This window comes from Anabas testudineus, chromosome 7, assembly GCF_900324465.2.
Source record: "Anabas testudineus chromosome 7, fAnaTes1.2, whole genome shotgun sequence".
NCBI lineage: Eukaryota > Metazoa > Chordata > Actinopteri > Anabantiformes > Anabantidae > Anabas > Anabas testudineus.
Window position 1 is genome coordinate 18199313 of NC_046616.1, and position 16072 is coordinate 18215384.

At 39.4% G+C, this 16072-nt stretch overlaps 2 protein-coding genes and 2 non-coding genes across 4 annotated transcripts; all 4 read right to left on the reverse strand.

Annotated features, from left to right (window-relative positions):
• Nucleotides 1-1537: 1537 nt before the first annotated feature.
• On the reverse strand, nt 1538-10500 carry naca (nascent polypeptide associated complex subunit alpha). The gene is made up of 8 exons (XM_026367895.1): nt 10426-10500; nt 9136-9210; nt 3156-3241; nt 2824-2901; nt 2566-2712; nt 2123-2251; nt 1912-2034; nt 1538-1659 (listed from the first exon to the last, which is right to left on the reverse strand). Exons 2-8 carry the CDS (start codon nt 9203-9205, stop codon nt 1645-1647), a joined length of 648 nt encoding a protein of 215 aa, XP_026223680.1. The 5' UTR covers nt 9206-9210; nt 10426-10500; the 3' UTR covers nt 1538-1644.
• On the reverse strand, nt 1730-1803 carry LOC113168046. Its single transcript, XR_003299327.1, has one exon. It is a non-coding gene; the product is annotated as a small nucleolar RNA SNORD59 (small nucleolar RNA).
• LOC113168045 lies at nt 2987-3060 on the reverse strand. The gene has a single exon (XR_003299326.1). It is a non-coding gene; the product is annotated as a small nucleolar RNA SNORD59 (small nucleolar RNA).
• A 713-nt stretch (nt 10501-11213) lies between the features above and the next one.
• prim1 (DNA primase subunit 1) lies at nt 11214-15310 on the reverse strand. The gene is made up of 13 exons (XM_026366968.2): nt 14993-15310; nt 14449-14606; nt 14228-14334; nt 14001-14074; nt 13754-13890; nt 13183-13241; nt 12923-13032; nt 12653-12744; nt 12417-12549; nt 12262-12331; nt 12071-12177; nt 11624-11722; nt 11214-11514 (listed from the first exon to the last, which is right to left on the reverse strand). The coding sequence occupies exons 1-13, from the start codon at nt 15099-15101 to the stop codon at nt 11495-11497; spliced, it is 1275 nt and encodes a 424-aa protein (XP_026222753.1). The 5' UTR covers nt 15102-15310; the 3' UTR covers nt 11214-11494.
• Between the last annotated feature and the right edge of the window lie 762 nt (nt 15311-16072).

Consider the following 16072-nt stretch of genomic DNA (forward strand, 5'->3'; position numbering starts at 1 on the left):
TCATAGCGCTGCCTCCACAGACTTGTACAGTAGACACTAGGCATGATGGGTGCATCACGTCACCCTCCTCTCTTCTTACTCTGATGCACCCATCACTCTGGAACAGGGTAAATCTGGACTAATCAGACCACATGACCTTCTTTGATTTCTCCAGAGTTCAATATTTATGTTCCCTAGCCTTTTTCCCCTGATTAGTCTCACTGAAACACATCTTTTCTATGACCACAGGATGTGTCTTCCGACATGCTTAAATAACTTGTTGCCAGCTGAAAAATGTTAATCCATGCAGTAATTATCCAATTGGAGGCTCTTACCTATTTGTTTTTTTTTTTTTTGTTTTGGTTTAGTTTTTTCGGATGGGCAGTGTATTTCCACTATCAACCTATAAAAAACTAAACAAAACAAGGAAACGTACATTTGAAAATTACATAAACACAACTAAGTTTTCTTTTGTGATGGACACGAATGATAAATACTGAAAATATCCCTTAACTAAATTCTTTATTAGATTCCATAACCTTGACACTTAATTACGGTTGATTCTAACATGGCTTTTCTAATTTTATGGATTCATAAGATGGTTCTCGTCCAGCTCTAAAGTGAAGTTCACCTGGTATTTCTCTTAATAATGTAATTGAGATTTTTCCTTTTGAGACAAAGGGAAAAACTTTGTTGAAACTGTTTTAAGAACTTTTTTTTTTTTTTATATTAATGTCCCACGTAGCCCTACTTGTTAAACTGCTAAAGGATGATTTCTATAAATGTTGCCACTTCTTGCAGTGTCTGACTCCCAACATTGGGAAATGCTTTGAGTTACATCGTGGACTACCACAGAATGGTATCAGGTATTTAAGAGACAATTTGATTAAAACATGTCATCAACTTCCATATTTATTTTTTTTGTAGCCAACGTGCTTCCAACTTATAAATATAAATATTAAGTGGAGAGCTGCAACTTTATTTTATCATCTGCATTTTACTCCACATTTAACCTACAACTACAGTTACTTTACAGGTAGTGATTGTAATAAAACATACAACTTAGTGAGAATAAACTAGTAGTTCCCCAACCATTTCTAGCTTATGACAAACTGTACAAATAAGTATCGTCTACTTTATTTTTTCTAGTGCTGATCCCGAATATTTTAATGTGTTCAATTTCTGTGGTAAAAATTTAACTGCATTTCTGTAGTTAAAATGTGGAAATACATGGTCCGTTTCTCAGCTTGGGAGTCTGATATGCCTCTCACTCAACACAGTGAATGTGGGAACACTGTAAACTCAAAATAAGAAAAGCTGGGTGTAAAATATGCCATTACACACTTGCCTACTATGGTGGTACAACTGGCATAAGTAAATGAAGCAATAGACTGTAAGACATAATGTAATTCCACTCTGGCCACTTGTATGGTGAAAAGAAAACAAAAAAAAAAACTTTAGACGACAATTATTAATAGCACCCAGTCCACACTGCTTCCCAACCACCTTATAGTTGTCTACCCCCATTTTCCCCAGTGAAGATCCAAAACATCAAAACTTCATTTTATCAAGCCACAACTTTATTTCCATCCTGGGTATAAATTGTACAAACAAGCTTAGATCAAATCAGCAACTTTTCTTCGACCCTTCGTTGCCAGGTTTTTATTACATTGTCAACTCCTGCAAAGGGAACAAAGAGAGTGTTAGCAAATGTTTCATTGTGTGTTTCATACAATTTAAAGAGATTCACTCTTCTCAGGACAGATATGTTGGCTTCAGGAAGCTCAGAAGAACGAAAGTCACTGTATTAATCATCACTGAAGAGCTGAATACCTTGATGACCAGAAATCTGAATAAACCCTTTAAACAAATGGCCTGTTGAATAACAAGTCTCCATCTACTAGCATCAGAAAAGGTTTTCAAAAGTCTTACCATAATAGCATTGACAATGTCATTGTTGTTGTTTTTCAGAGCGCGTACAGCCTTCGCCCGCGACACGTTGGCTTGTGACATGACGAGTTCAATGTCTTTGACCTCAACGCCAGTCTCATCAACCTATAAAAATAATGATGCTTTTTAACACTTTATCATGAAAAAAACAACACTTTGTGTCGATCATCACTTGAATTAAACCATATCTGACCTCTTCTTCTTCGCTCTCCTCCTGTACTGTTGGCGTCTGCGTGTTTTCCTGGATGTTTGATACAGCTTCTCCCTGTACCTTGAATTTTTCTGCGGCAGCCAGCTGGGCTTGCTGGGAAAGATCTTCGATCTGTAGTGAGAAGAGTGTGATACATTGTCAGGCAACATTTTAATTGAGGACAGTTTGTAAGATTTTGAATATCACAGCAACACTAACTATAGGCTCCACTCAGGTTTTTAGCAACAAGGAAACACTCATTTTGTCCTTGGCTGTGTGTCACATTGTGTACATTAAACATTTGAGCAAATGTGAGTGTAGACATCCAAGGTGTGTGAATATTTCTTCAACGCAACCAGAGTGGAGAGTTAGCCACAGGTTCATTGTTACAATACACGGGTCCTATTGTTTAACAAGCAAATGAAGTGATGTTGCTGACGCAATACCTTAGCTTCGCCAAAGACGATGTATGTGTCTGATGCAGGGCTCTTGTAGACGTCTGGTTTGGTGATTACAAACAAGATGTTCTTTGACTTGCGAATAGTGACCCTGGTGACCCCTGTGACCTGCCTGAGACCAAGCTTTGACATTGCCTAGAAGAAAGGTTTTTTTATTTTATTTTATGCACCACAAAACATCAGAAAAGTACAATTAAAGACAAAATTATAAAAAATACTCCCACAAATGTAATTTTTTTTTTTTACCTTTCGTGCTTTTTTTTCACTGCGACTCTGTTTGGCTTTGCTGACAGGTTCCTCGTCTATCTCAGCTGCTGCTGCAAGCTATAAGATAGAATATCCATCAAAATTAGTTAGGTAAAAACCTGAATGTAGAGCTAAAAATGTAATGCTAGTTAGTTTTAGTTTCTCTTCTCAGGACAGAAATGCTGGCTTCAGCAGTCTCAGAAGAACGAAAGTCACTGTGTAAATCATCACCGAAGAGTCAAAGACCAAAATGTTCTTCACAAAATGTTAGCGGTAAGCTAGGAGATTTATTTTAAAAAGGATCATAAAACTGTATGAGGCTCGGCTCTTACCTGAGCTTGCTGTGTCTGTGTCTGTGCAGAGTCCTGTTCCTCCAGCTCTGGGACGGAGTCATCACTGTCTGACTCTGTGCCGGATCCTATGGAAACCACCAACAGAAATAAAATTCAGTCAATAATAATTAAAAAATAGCTGCGTCCACCCTGGGGAATGAAATAAGATGCATCATTAAATACATGAAACCTAGTATGTTTGGAGTGTCAACCTGTTGCTGAAAAAATAAATATAATCCTTTCAACCTCTTATCCAAACCACTGTGTACTCTGCAAATGCGACAAAAACCTGATGCTCTCCCATCTGATACCACCCCAACTTAAAAAAAAAAAAAAAAAAAAAAAGGAAAAGACATTTGCTGGTAACAAAAATGAAACGGCACAGAACTTGGGTTTAGTATACAACAATAGTGTTCTCAATATCTCTGTCAACATCTAATTTGAATTTTACAGCATGTAAAGGCCAAGGTCATTATACTTATGACCTTGGCCTTTTGAGAAAACAACACAGCTAAGCAGCAGTTCCTAGAGTGTAGTGACGTGGGGCGAAGAAGCTCACAAAATAAAAACCAAGAATGAAAAAACAAAAACAAAACAATAGATGGCACAAGATAGGAGAGAAAGAAGAAAATACCCTTGTCGTTCTTGATCTCGGGCTCCACACTGGCTGGGGTTTTAGCGGGAATGGGGGCAGGTTTAAGTGATGAGATGGGTTCAGAAGGAGTTGTACCAATTACCTCAACCTCAGGTTTGACAGGGGGGGGTTTTGCAACTGCTTCAGCAAATGTGAGTTTACGGGGAGCTGGAGCAGGAACAACAGGCTCAACTGGAGCAGGTTTTTTGGGAACAGGTGAAGGCTCAGCAGCAGGTTTAGCAACCACAGGAGGTTCTGCTTTACCCTCAACCAATTTGGCCTCCGTACCTTGCTTGGCACCCTTAAGAGGGGCTGGCTTGGTAACATCAGCGGCAGCTGGCTTAGGTTCCACTGCAGGCTTGACCTCTGTATCTGGCTTTGCAATCTTAAGAGCAACTTTAGCTTCTTCTGCTTGTTCTGAAGTCTTGTCTGGGACAGACTTTGCCTCAGCAGCTGACTTAGCAGCTTCAGTGGGAGCAGGTCTGCCCTTAGCCTGTGGCTTGGCATTCTCAACAGGAGCAGGTCTGCTTGCTGGTGCCACTTTAACAGCCTCAACTGTGGCTGCAGCTGCTTTCTTAGCAGGTTTATCCTGGGTAGGTGGCTTGGTTGCCTCAACAGCAGCAGCTTTATTTGGAGGTACAGCTTTACCAGCCTGAACTGGGGCTGGGGCTGGGGCTGGGGCTGATGGTTTAACAGCTTCAACAGGGGCAGCTTTGGCCTTGGAAACTGTTTTAGCAGCTTCAGCAGCAACTGGCTTAGCAGTCTCAACAGCTGCAGATTTTTTACCCTCCTTCTCAGCAGGGGGTACAGGTACCGGTATCTTAACTAGCTTCTCAGGTGGGATAAGGGGAGGGAGATCATCGTCAGCAGCTGCAGTAATGGGAGCAGCCTTTGATAAAGCTGCCTTAACTTCAACTGGTTTAGGTGGGCTAGAATCAAGAGTATCTGAAAATGAAACTGGGGCTGCTACAGCAGGCTTTGAGCTAACTTTAAAGGCAGCTGGTGCTGCAACAGGGTTTGGAGCTGCTTGGGAAGCTTTTGCCTCAACTGGTTTAGGTTTAGGTTTAGGTTCAGCTACAGTTTTCTTGGGGGGTGCCTCTACTGGTTTTTCATCTGCTGTGACCTTGCACTCCTGAGGAGCAGGCACAAATGCCTCTCCTTTCTTGGCCTTTCCCTGTTTGCCCGCCTTGACTACTTTGGGGGCTGAGCGGTTAGCCTGATTAGCAGATGAGCTGCCAGGAGAGGAAGCCAGTGGGGATGGCACAGGTGCCAGGGGAGTAGCAGTGGGAGTAGATTTTGGAGAGGTAGGAGAGGATGACGAGGCAGACATGGAAGAGCGTTTTCTTCTACCAGGGACAGCCTTTGGGGCAGATGAAGCCTGCGCATTCTTGGCATCTTTGCCTTTGGACTTAGCCTGAGGTTGCTGGGAGGTAGCTGGGGCAGGAGGTGTAGCTGAATAGAAAGAGATTCTTTAATTTAAATTTAAAGTACTCGTGCGGGTTAAATGATCACAGGCCAAAATTAAAACGTTTTTCTTAGGGTTAGGAAAAGAACACACCTGCCCAACGTCTGAGTTTGATGCAAAATGACACTCAAAATGCACAGTACACAACACCTACTCCCACACAGAAAACCACATTCTGCATTTAGTCACGATGCACTTAGAGGAAAATTAAATTCATAATGCAGGTCACATCAAATGAAATATCGCACCACAGAGGCATATGCTACATAGGCATAGCACCATTCACAACACAGAAGGGTGAAATAAATTCACTTAAAATCTGTAATTATGCGCCAAGTCAAGCAAGTATAATATAATTTCATAAAGTCATTTAGACAGTAAATTAGGAATAATAAAATTTTACTTCTGCAAATATGCAAAAAAATAAATTTTGAAAATAAAATGAAAATTTATGTCAGGAGGACAACTAAAAGACAACCATCCTTTTAGAGATTCCAGTGCTACATATACAGACAAAACAGCAACATCACACTCCACTCTAACAGAGGTAGCAGAATCACCTTATGCCGAATAACCATATTTTAATACCATCTACAAATAAATAAATAAATAAATAAATAAATATGTCCAACCCAATCAAAATGGTGTGTTGGAAAATACCAGGACAAAGTGGAGTGAAGAAGGAAACCCTGCTTTAACCAACCTGACGGATGGTGGGTAGAAATAGGTGGGCCTTCACATTTGGTGGTCCCTTTTGACTGAACAATCTTGGAAAGCAGTATAACAGGTTCTTTCTTGTCAAGACTTTCCTTCTGAGTAGATGCGTCAATGTTAATGTCACCAGGGACATGCTCTTCTTCAGCTGTGTCCAGGCAAAGGTTCTTCCTGCCTTCTACTGCCGTGATCCCATCATCATTTGTACTGACATCTTCAGGAGCTAATGGTTTTGGATTGTCAGACTTTTCTCCTGCCATTTCTCTCTGCTCTTCTTCAGAAACATTGGCTTCAACAGAAATCTGCTTAAACTCTAGGTTTGCCACTTCAGCAGAAACAACTGACTTCTGATTTTGTACTTGTTTAGTCAGAGCCTCAGCAGAAGGCACAGACTCTTCAGCAGCTGGTGAACCAGCTGGAATCTCTACTGATTCATCAGTAGCCTCTTGTGCACTCGGGTTTGCAGTTACACCATTTTCTTGATCAGCACTAATCTGAATGCTAGCTTCTTCTGGGGAGCTTATCTCTTGACCAGGAACAGAGGTTTCTGGAGGATTCTCCAGTGGGATTTCCTTGTTCACTGTAGGAACAACCATCTCAAAAGGAGAAGAATTCAATACTCCTGTAGCTGATGAAGGAAAAGCAACAGGAGTAACAAGGGGATTGAGATTCACAGTTGTCTTAGAAGCAGTTTTACTTGCTCAGTGCAAATTTCAACAGCTTTATAAACACACTGTTAGAAGGGAAAAAAACTGTGCTTCACTTGTGAAAAATGATCGCTGTGCATATTCAGCAATGTGAAACTTGCTCCTGAATTGCCAATGGAAAAACAAAAAAAGAGTGTTGCGTGCACTCAAACTAAAAAGTGCCTGTGTTCCAAACTTCATGCAGTGTCAAGGTGAGAAGTGCTGCAAGACCTTATTTAGTCTGTAACAGCAGCCAATGCCTGAAAATAACCTACAAATCCATTTCCACTTGCCTTATGAAATCAATAGTGGACTGCACTAGCTAAAACTGAGCTAAAACAAAAGTCCAAGTGAAGGACACTCCCAAAGAGCTAAACACCTGAAATCACTAGCAAACTATGTATAACATTGACAGCTACACATCGGGATCAGTAGTGACTGTAAGGAACTGCTCTACAAGTTGTTTCTTACCTTGAGTTTATATCTGTACAAACAAGTACAACAATTACCAGTGCTAGTGCAATTCATTCGTTAAATATTTGCAATGTGGCTTAAATGAGTAAAAAGATTGGCCTCTGTTCATTCTACACAGACTTTAATCAGACTGAGTATAAATCTAATAAATTGTCTAGAGCTTATTCAGTAGACAAAGCCACACATATACACACACACACACACACCTTTGCTATTTTTTTATATACTTTATTGATCCCATGGGGAAATTACTACAGACAGCTGCCTTATAATTCAAAGTTTGACTGACTGACTTATCTGACCGTTTTGTTTTGCTTAATGCGCCTTTTAGTCCGGTGCGCTTTCTATGTGAAAAAAGTTTGAAAATAGACCATTCAATGACAGTGCACCGTATACTCCGGAGTGCCCTATATTGCGGAAAATACGGTAGGTAGGTTTAAACAAAAGGTGCTCTCTTCTAAGTTGTGTATCAGATCCAGACATAAATACCTGAAAATTATTTTCAGTTTACAGCAGAAGTAAAGGAACAGGCCTCACTGTTCCAATACTTTGAAGGAAATATGTATGTACAGTACAGTCACTTAACACTCATTGGTTTTATATCTACTGCAGAGTGCTGGGCTGACCCATTACCAGTTTCTTTGGCGCAAGCTGCAACTAATCAGTTGGTTAGTCCGCACCCCACCCCTGAGCAAAAACCTCCACCCTCTTGGAAGGTAGTGGAAAACACTGAGCTACATACTGGTGCTAAGTGATACACAAATTTATTTCCAAAAAAATAAAAAATTCATACATTTATGTATAACTATTGAGAACAAAACTACAATGAGCACAAAGCACTTTATTAACCAGTTATCTTATTTTCTGGCCAAAAGTGCAGAGGTAATATGCAAACTGATAACTTTCAAAATGTTATCAATATTGCCTTGACTTTAGAAGATACCTTGCAAGTGTTGACCTCATGTCTAAATTAACATCTTGTGACATTTGTCACAGCATGTTTAAGATCAGGCAAAAAATACATTTGCATGAGATGAATCTGTACCATCACAAATTTGGGAAATTCTAATATAACCAGTGTGGGTTATCAGGTAATTTAACTAATATCCTGAAATTGTGACTTTTTGGCCAGTCTTCATATATCATTTTCCTTGAGGGTTGCTAAATTTTCTTGAATTCACAAATGTGCTCGCATGTAGAGTAACTGTGGATCCCTCTGTATGTGGGGGAAGACAGTTGCATGTTCAAGCAGTCCAACAAAAGCCAGAAAGGCACTCAAATGAGTGGTACTTCAGATCGCCTAAATCACTAGTCACTGCTGGCCTTTCAGTGAGCAAACCAGTACAATGTTGCTTGCGTTTAAGTTAAACTTGATTAGCTCTTTTTTTTTTGCCCTTGTTTACTAGAGTAAGTTTAATCCAGTGTTTGGACCCACTGTATTCACAACATAAAACAAACAACTTCTAAAATCTGAGGTAAAATTACAAAAACCTATCTGGCACTTATGTGCCTCACAAAACTAAAGCAATTCTTCTTGTGGCACTTGGCATCAAATGTTGCCTCTCCCTAACTTAGATCTGTTGTTCACTTTGCAACTCACTTGCAAGTTGCTTTGAATTGCTGAAATACACATTTGTGTGCAATGTCAGATATAGACTATCAGGCTTTAGCTACTTATCATTACAAATAGTTGGTGACACTGAATACCACACTGAACACCACACTGAACACCATGCATTGTGTGCTAAATCCAGTTGTCAATTCAAGCCACCACATGCCATTGTGAGCTGTGTAAATAAAAAGATGGGTCCTGGATTACTCTTAGCAAGCCAAGCCATAATCACTACAAAAACCATTGAAGTAACATCTGTTAGAAATGTCCCAACACATGGCCAGTGGCAGTAAAATGCAACTACCACCTGTTAAATCAACTCAGTGTCCAGGCAGCTGAAGCTACTCCTTATGCAGTATTGCATGCACATTTACGTGAAGATAAAATATACGAACCAGTCTCCACTTGAGGCTGCTGCATCTCCTGTTCGGTAACTGGGACCGTTTCTGTGGCTTCACCAGGCATGGTTGCTGAGGAGAAAAACAACAAGAGAGTTTATTAGCCTAACAGTTATGGCCATTTGTTGTAGGATCCCTACTGAAGAGAATAATGGTATCTGTTTTTTAAGTAAATTTTGGGGCCCCTGGACATTTGCTTTGTTAGTGCTGCTTAACCCAAGTAAGTAAATTCATAAGGTTAGCAGCCGATTAAACCTATTCACAGTTATGCAAAGAAAATCTAAATGAAACATTTAGTGATGGGTTACCAGTTATTCTTTTATTGGTATGAAACAGTGTTTGAGATCTTAGATTAAACCATAATTCTGTTTAACCCACTATCATATTTGTAAACTTTTATTGTACTCAAAGAAGACATAACGAAGAAAACATGCTGAATCAACTATAGACCAGGTCTAAATGGAAAAGATTACCTTTCCATTCATCGCACTGGCACATGGTTAACATGGTTCAACTTCTTTTACTTTTGAAAGTTTAGGTTTAGGTTTATTTCTCAGTTTCTCTTTCTCTCCAGACCACATCATTAAGAAATTAAACATTAAAAATACTATATTTACACTCGTCAAATCTAGACTAGATTACCCAAGAGAAGACAGGGACAGTTTATAACACACTTTCCAATTTGTTGATTGAAAGCTAACTTTAGCATCGCTGTATTTTTGTTAGTAATTTAGGATGACCTCTTTGACACCGCACTACTCTGGGATTAGCTCTGATTTTAGCTCTGATTTTTAAATAAGTTTATACACTGGGCCCCAGTTGTTCTAACCGGACTAACAGGTGACAGATCCCATGCTTTAGCCTGTGTTACTCCACAGTGAAGCTACTTTTAGCTAACGTTAGCTAGCTGGCTAAGCTAGAGAGCTGACAGACTTTACGGGGGAATAACAGCGAATAGTAAAGTCTACCATTACTTTGTTTTGTAATCTGGCCTCTTTAAAGTGGCCAGCTAGTTGTCAAACATTTTAAGCTCACACATATACTAACACCGATCACTGCGGCCCTGACAGGCTGCTAGTATAGAGCAGCAGTCATGCTACTCCCCCATTTTGAGCCGGTAATCGGTGCTACAACGGCGCATGATACACTGGGCAGACAAACGCCAGAGGGGTAATAATTACACCGGCATGTTGACATGACTTTAATCAAACACACGAAACCTTAAATAGAATCCACAACATAAAAGAAACAGCTGGATGATGTTGGATTATAAGAGGAGACACTCACCGACTCGGGACGCTATATCCAAGATGGCTGTGAGAAAGAACTTCTGACCCCAGTTTCTGGGTAATATCCGCTTTACAGCTGGGGTTTCTTCTTCCGGGTCATTTAAAGGTACAGTTCGTCAAAACTGAATTGTTATAGCAAACTTAAAATAAGTTCCATCTTCACAGAGCAGGGTGTTTTAGCCAAAAGTCAGATACAATGTCAGAATATAGTTTTTCTAAATTTGACTTGTCTGTCAAGTAATTAACACAGAATGCCAAAGAAATGTATTGTAATTTCTTTTTTATTAGGATGTTTCAGACTTATTTTTTAATACTTATTACTTTTATTTCTTATTTAATTTATAATCCTATGTTAATTTTGCGTATTAAAATATTGTTTTACAAAGTAACTAGTCACTAAAGCTGTCAGGTAAACATAGTGCAACTGTATGTAGTAGTGTGGTGTAATGCTACAATTCTTCCCCCTGAAATGCTTGAAAGTGTGTTAAAGGAAACCTAATTAAATACAACAACATTACACTAATTAATTTATTTATCGTGGACAATTGATCAATCTTAAATGTTTGTGCATGGCAAAAGTATTTGAATCTGTGCCTTTTGTAGTAATAACTTCAACTAAGTGTTTCCAGTAACTGTAATCCTATATAAATACATATTTTGTCTATAACTCTGAATACCTAACTCCTGCAACCAAAGTAAACTGCATGCTCTTAAAAAAAACACCTAAATGGAAAAAAAAAAAAACATCAAACAAATCTGTTGAATAAAAGTAACTGTAAAACAGGATTTAGATAGAGTAGAAATACCAAATTTATTTTCATAAATGACTGTACAGTAGCAAAAAGTAAGGAAATAAGCAAACAATATAAAATTGTCAGTGTATTGAAAAGGTTGGATTTGAAGATGCAGATGCAATGCAGAGTTTCATTACAGTTTACTAAACCAGATTTGAATGGCATTACTGAAATTATTCCCCCACAACATGAAGCCCCCACAAAACAGGACATTCAGCATCATCAGCCACGCCATTTACAGGGCTTCTATCATTTTCTCTTTATTGATCCAGTTCAAAATTCTTTCTGAAGATCTAAAAGAAAAAAAGACAAAGATATAATAATTAATAATAATATTAAAACATCAATGTCAAGCTCAACAGTCACTCAGTCTTCATTTATACCACCAAAACTACACCGTACCACTCTTTCTGAGAAGTTCTCCTTTCCACGAACGAGCCATTTCATCCAGAAATTGATCAAAGTATCTCACATACTTTGCCAGACTGGTTCTTTTGTAATCTGTAAGGAAACAGAAGTCAAAACCATGTAGTTGTGCTGGGATCATATTTATCTAACATTTGGACTTAATCGAAAGAAAAACTCTTACAATGCATCCTAATTGCTTGATTTTTGTCTACATTACTACTGTTTGGACTCCTTTATGAGCAGCAGATTTTCCCGTCCTAACTAGTCGGATTTTCTTTTTGTTTCCAATTTCATTAATACTTTTAACTGCTAACTATTCAAAAATATTAATTGCTCTTCAATCTGACGTAAAGTCTAGATGAAGACCATGAGCAAAACCATGAAGGTAAAGCTCTTGTCTGTAAAGCAAACGGCCTGAAATTTAGATTTATGAAATCTTACCTCTTATCTTTCGTTTCTCCGCCGCATCCGTGTCATTCTCTTTGACGTCCTCTGATTTTTCCTCCTCTTCTCCTGTCCTGGGCCGATCCAACTCCTCACAGATTTGACTAAATACAAACAAAACTAAAAGTTTCAACATCAGCTCTGACAAGAACACACAACACAACATGTCACATTAAATTGTTGTTTACCTGATTGTGGGCACAGAAAAAGGATCAAACTTATCCAATTCCTTAAGGTTAATGGGAACGGAGATACGTCCTGGAGTTAAAAACACATGAATCACAGTGAGGCTGTCAGTTAATGACACATTAACTTTGCAGAGGTGCAGCAGATCTATGCTCACCTGTTTTTGGGTGTACGCTAAAGGGGCTCTTCAGCAAATGGTTCACACCTTTGCTGACATTTACATCAAGCCGTGGGTAACAATACTGGAGCATAATTTCTTTCTCAAAGTATTGGCCCTTCTTGGCAGTGCCCTGGAGGAAGACAGTTGTATCGATGGTTGACGCACACATTTGTTCTTATCCTTTTTCTTTAGGAGTAAAATACTCATCATGTAGAGCGAACAGAATAACCAACCTGTTTCCTAAGGGCTTGGTCCTTGATTAATTTCCAACGAGTCTCTGGTTTCTTTTCATTTTGGAAGTCCTGCTGTAAGGTTTTTCTCACATGTAACAGCAGAGTTAAGGCCAAGTCCAGTTCTAATATTTTCGCGTAGTGTAAGCACATTATATCCAAAAACAGTAACAACAATATTTGAACTGCATCTGAGAAAAGGACAATGCAGTTGTGGCTCTACTGTACATTGATGAGATCCATACAGTAGACATCATATCGTGAGAAGGATATCTTCAGGTATGAGTGCCAGCACTTTGTCGACAGATTCCTTGCGGCCCAATATGTCCTGGTCCTGTAGTGCGTACTGGGGAAAGTAGTGCTCCACCACTGTCAAAGACTCTCTGTGGAGATTACAGGTGCAGACTCTTAACAACAAGTTGATACTGCTGAAGCAACAACATCAATCTAAGGCAACAATCTCAGAAACATTAAGTCAAACTACATACAAGTATGCAAGTAGAAAAAACTCCAAGAAACAATGAGATTCTTACCTGATAAAAGGATGAATTGGATCTGTCAGCACTACTTTCTTTACCGTCTCATCACCACCCTATTGAAAAAAAAAAAAAACAACAACAAAGATGAACTTGAATGAGCTCAGCATTGAAAAACTCTAGTGCTCGCCATGATCAATAGTGTCAGAACACAGTGTGTCACAGTTTGCTGTGTGTGTAGTTGCAGACCTGTCAGAGTGTGCATGTTGAGCCCTGTCAAGTGCTTGCTAATTCCTATTGAAAACATCTATTTGGTAAGGATTTTGTGAATATGTTTGTGTTCTAATGTGAACTGAGTACTTTGGTTCATGTCTAACAGTACTTGTTAAATTTCTAGTACAGATAAAGTCATCATCTCCGACAACAAATGCAAATGACTAAATGTCACTTTTACATAGAATGGGATAGATGTTAATGTGAGAAATTCCCTGGATGATGCAGCTGTATTGAACTTTAGCCATTTAATTACATTGAATAGTTTATTTTGGCTGAAAATAGTATCACATTATCCATCCGGTCATTAACGAATTAGCCTATCTTGACATAAACTAAAAGCCTAAACTGTTACCTTCACCAGGCTCAGATATTCTGCCACAGCTGAGCGTGCAGCTACAGAGAGCTTCCGGGCAGCTTCATCACACACCCAGCAATGCACTCCTCTTCTGCCAGAATAAACCCACAACAGGTGCTGGAAACCAAAGTCATCTGGAACACCACATAAAATTAAATAAGTGTCTGACACTAACTTTGCCCAAAAGAAAAGACAACATAAGCAGATGTCTGGCAGAAAAAGTCAAACAAATCAAATAACTAACCTCTGAGAGCTCTATTCAGGATACGAATAGCGATGGTCATCAGGGTCCAGCACTTGGAGCAAATGTCTGCAGCACTAAAACAAGAGTTTAAATTATCTCAATGAATGTCAGGACACACTGAGTTACAAGGTCAAAGTGACCTGTGATAAAATCCAGCAGTTGCTCAGATTCATTTAATATATTACTGTACAAATCCGTGAACAAACTGAACCAAATAATCAATTTACCTGCAGCAACTTCTGACATCATCATAATCTGTCATATCAATATCGAACACCAGTTCCTTCTCCAGGGCCTGAAAGGTTCCTGACTTCACAGTGTTGTGTTGATTTGGCTGTGGGTGACAAACAAACCAAACTTTTTCCATGTCTTTGTCCTAAACAGCAAGCTAGGCGCAATGATACAGGGTACTGTGAGGTGCAAAAAGACAGCAACATGCAAGTCTTACCCTGTGACTGTATACGGCTCCAATATCAATCTTATAGGGGTTCATCTTCTGCATTTCCTTCTCCAGCTCATTTTGTGTGCAGAACGACTGGTAGCGGACGTAGATGTCATCTTTGAGTGTGAAGGAGAACTCTCGGTTCTGAAAGTAGTTCTTCTGCACTGAGGTGGTAAAGCAAACAACACATTAGTCTGCTGTGCTGTCCAATGTCTTACTAATTACTCTAGTGTTCCTAGTTTAAACATCATGTTAACAAAAACCTAATAAAGCCGTTCTTCAGTTAATACTTCCTTCATGAAGATGACGATGTTCAACTGTTTTAGATGTTAACTCAACTTAATAATCACTTTGGAGGATGTAGTGAACTGGCAACTCTGCTAAAGAATATTATCACAACCACAGCTGACACTGCTGTAATGAAGCGTACAGTTAAATCCAAGTATGTAAGTCACAATGTTGGCTGACAGAGTATTATTATTATTATCATTTAGCTCGACAACATTAATATCTGCTGTCTCTACAGGCCTGTGTCATCAATGATACTCACGTCCTCCGTAGTTTAGCCAGCGATAGTACTGAGAGAAGGGGAAGAGCCGCCGGTAGTACAGCGGTAATAAGTCTGGCAAACAACACGGGTCGTAATCTGCGGACGGCATGACCCGAGAGCACAGTAAAAGCTGCACCACCGATGGAAAATACGGTTCAATGTGGCCCGGAGACGAGCTCGCTAACGTTTCCACTGCAGGCTGACAGTCCAGTGTGTTGTTGTACAGCGCGGGAAAACTCCTACGGAAGAACAGAGCCAATGGGTCAAGGTTCAGACGGTGACGTCACCGAAACGGATAATTTCATCCTCAGTAAAACCCAGTTTCTTACAGAAAGAAAACAAAAAGCAAAAGTTTTATTCATGAGCCGCGGTTGAACGATTGGTGTGCAATAGATGTCAGGATTAAATTAAGATGACTGTCTTTGCTCAACCTTGTAATACTCGTCCTACAACGATTGAAACGGCGGAAATGTCGCCAGAGAAGGAGAGGCTCATGGGATATGTAGTCATTTAACTCAGCTGTAAAGCTTTTAATCAGTTAATGAAACAACAAATGAATATAAATACATATCAAAACAGAAATGGAAGTAATGAGACAAGTTATTAATAGAGAGACAGGGATTTATTGTTGCCTACATGTTGGAGCAGTTAAATCAAAAATGTCTGCAATTTTAAGCAAAGGTTTGCTTCAGACTAAATTACTATTAACAATATTTTGTTGGTGCAAAGATGTGGGCACCAAATCAATACCACTAACCAGAGAGTCTTTCTGACTGAGGGATTTTCACCTTCTCTCGTATTTGGAGACGACTTCTGTTCTGGGATATTTTAAGCTTTCTTGCTTGCACAGCATGTTTTGATATCAAATTACAGATAGAGAGCTGTTCCAAAAGCTTCAGTCTGTGATTGCTGGAGAAGCTCATGGTGGACTTGAGGTCTGCTTGGATCATTGTCCCACTGTAAGAGTCAGCCTTTTAACATTTTCACTTCCTTGTACATTTTTGGTGGCCAAATAGTCTCCAAGTCTTCTTCAGAAGATTTGGATAACAATCAAGCCAATCTGTTGTCTGACACAGAGGG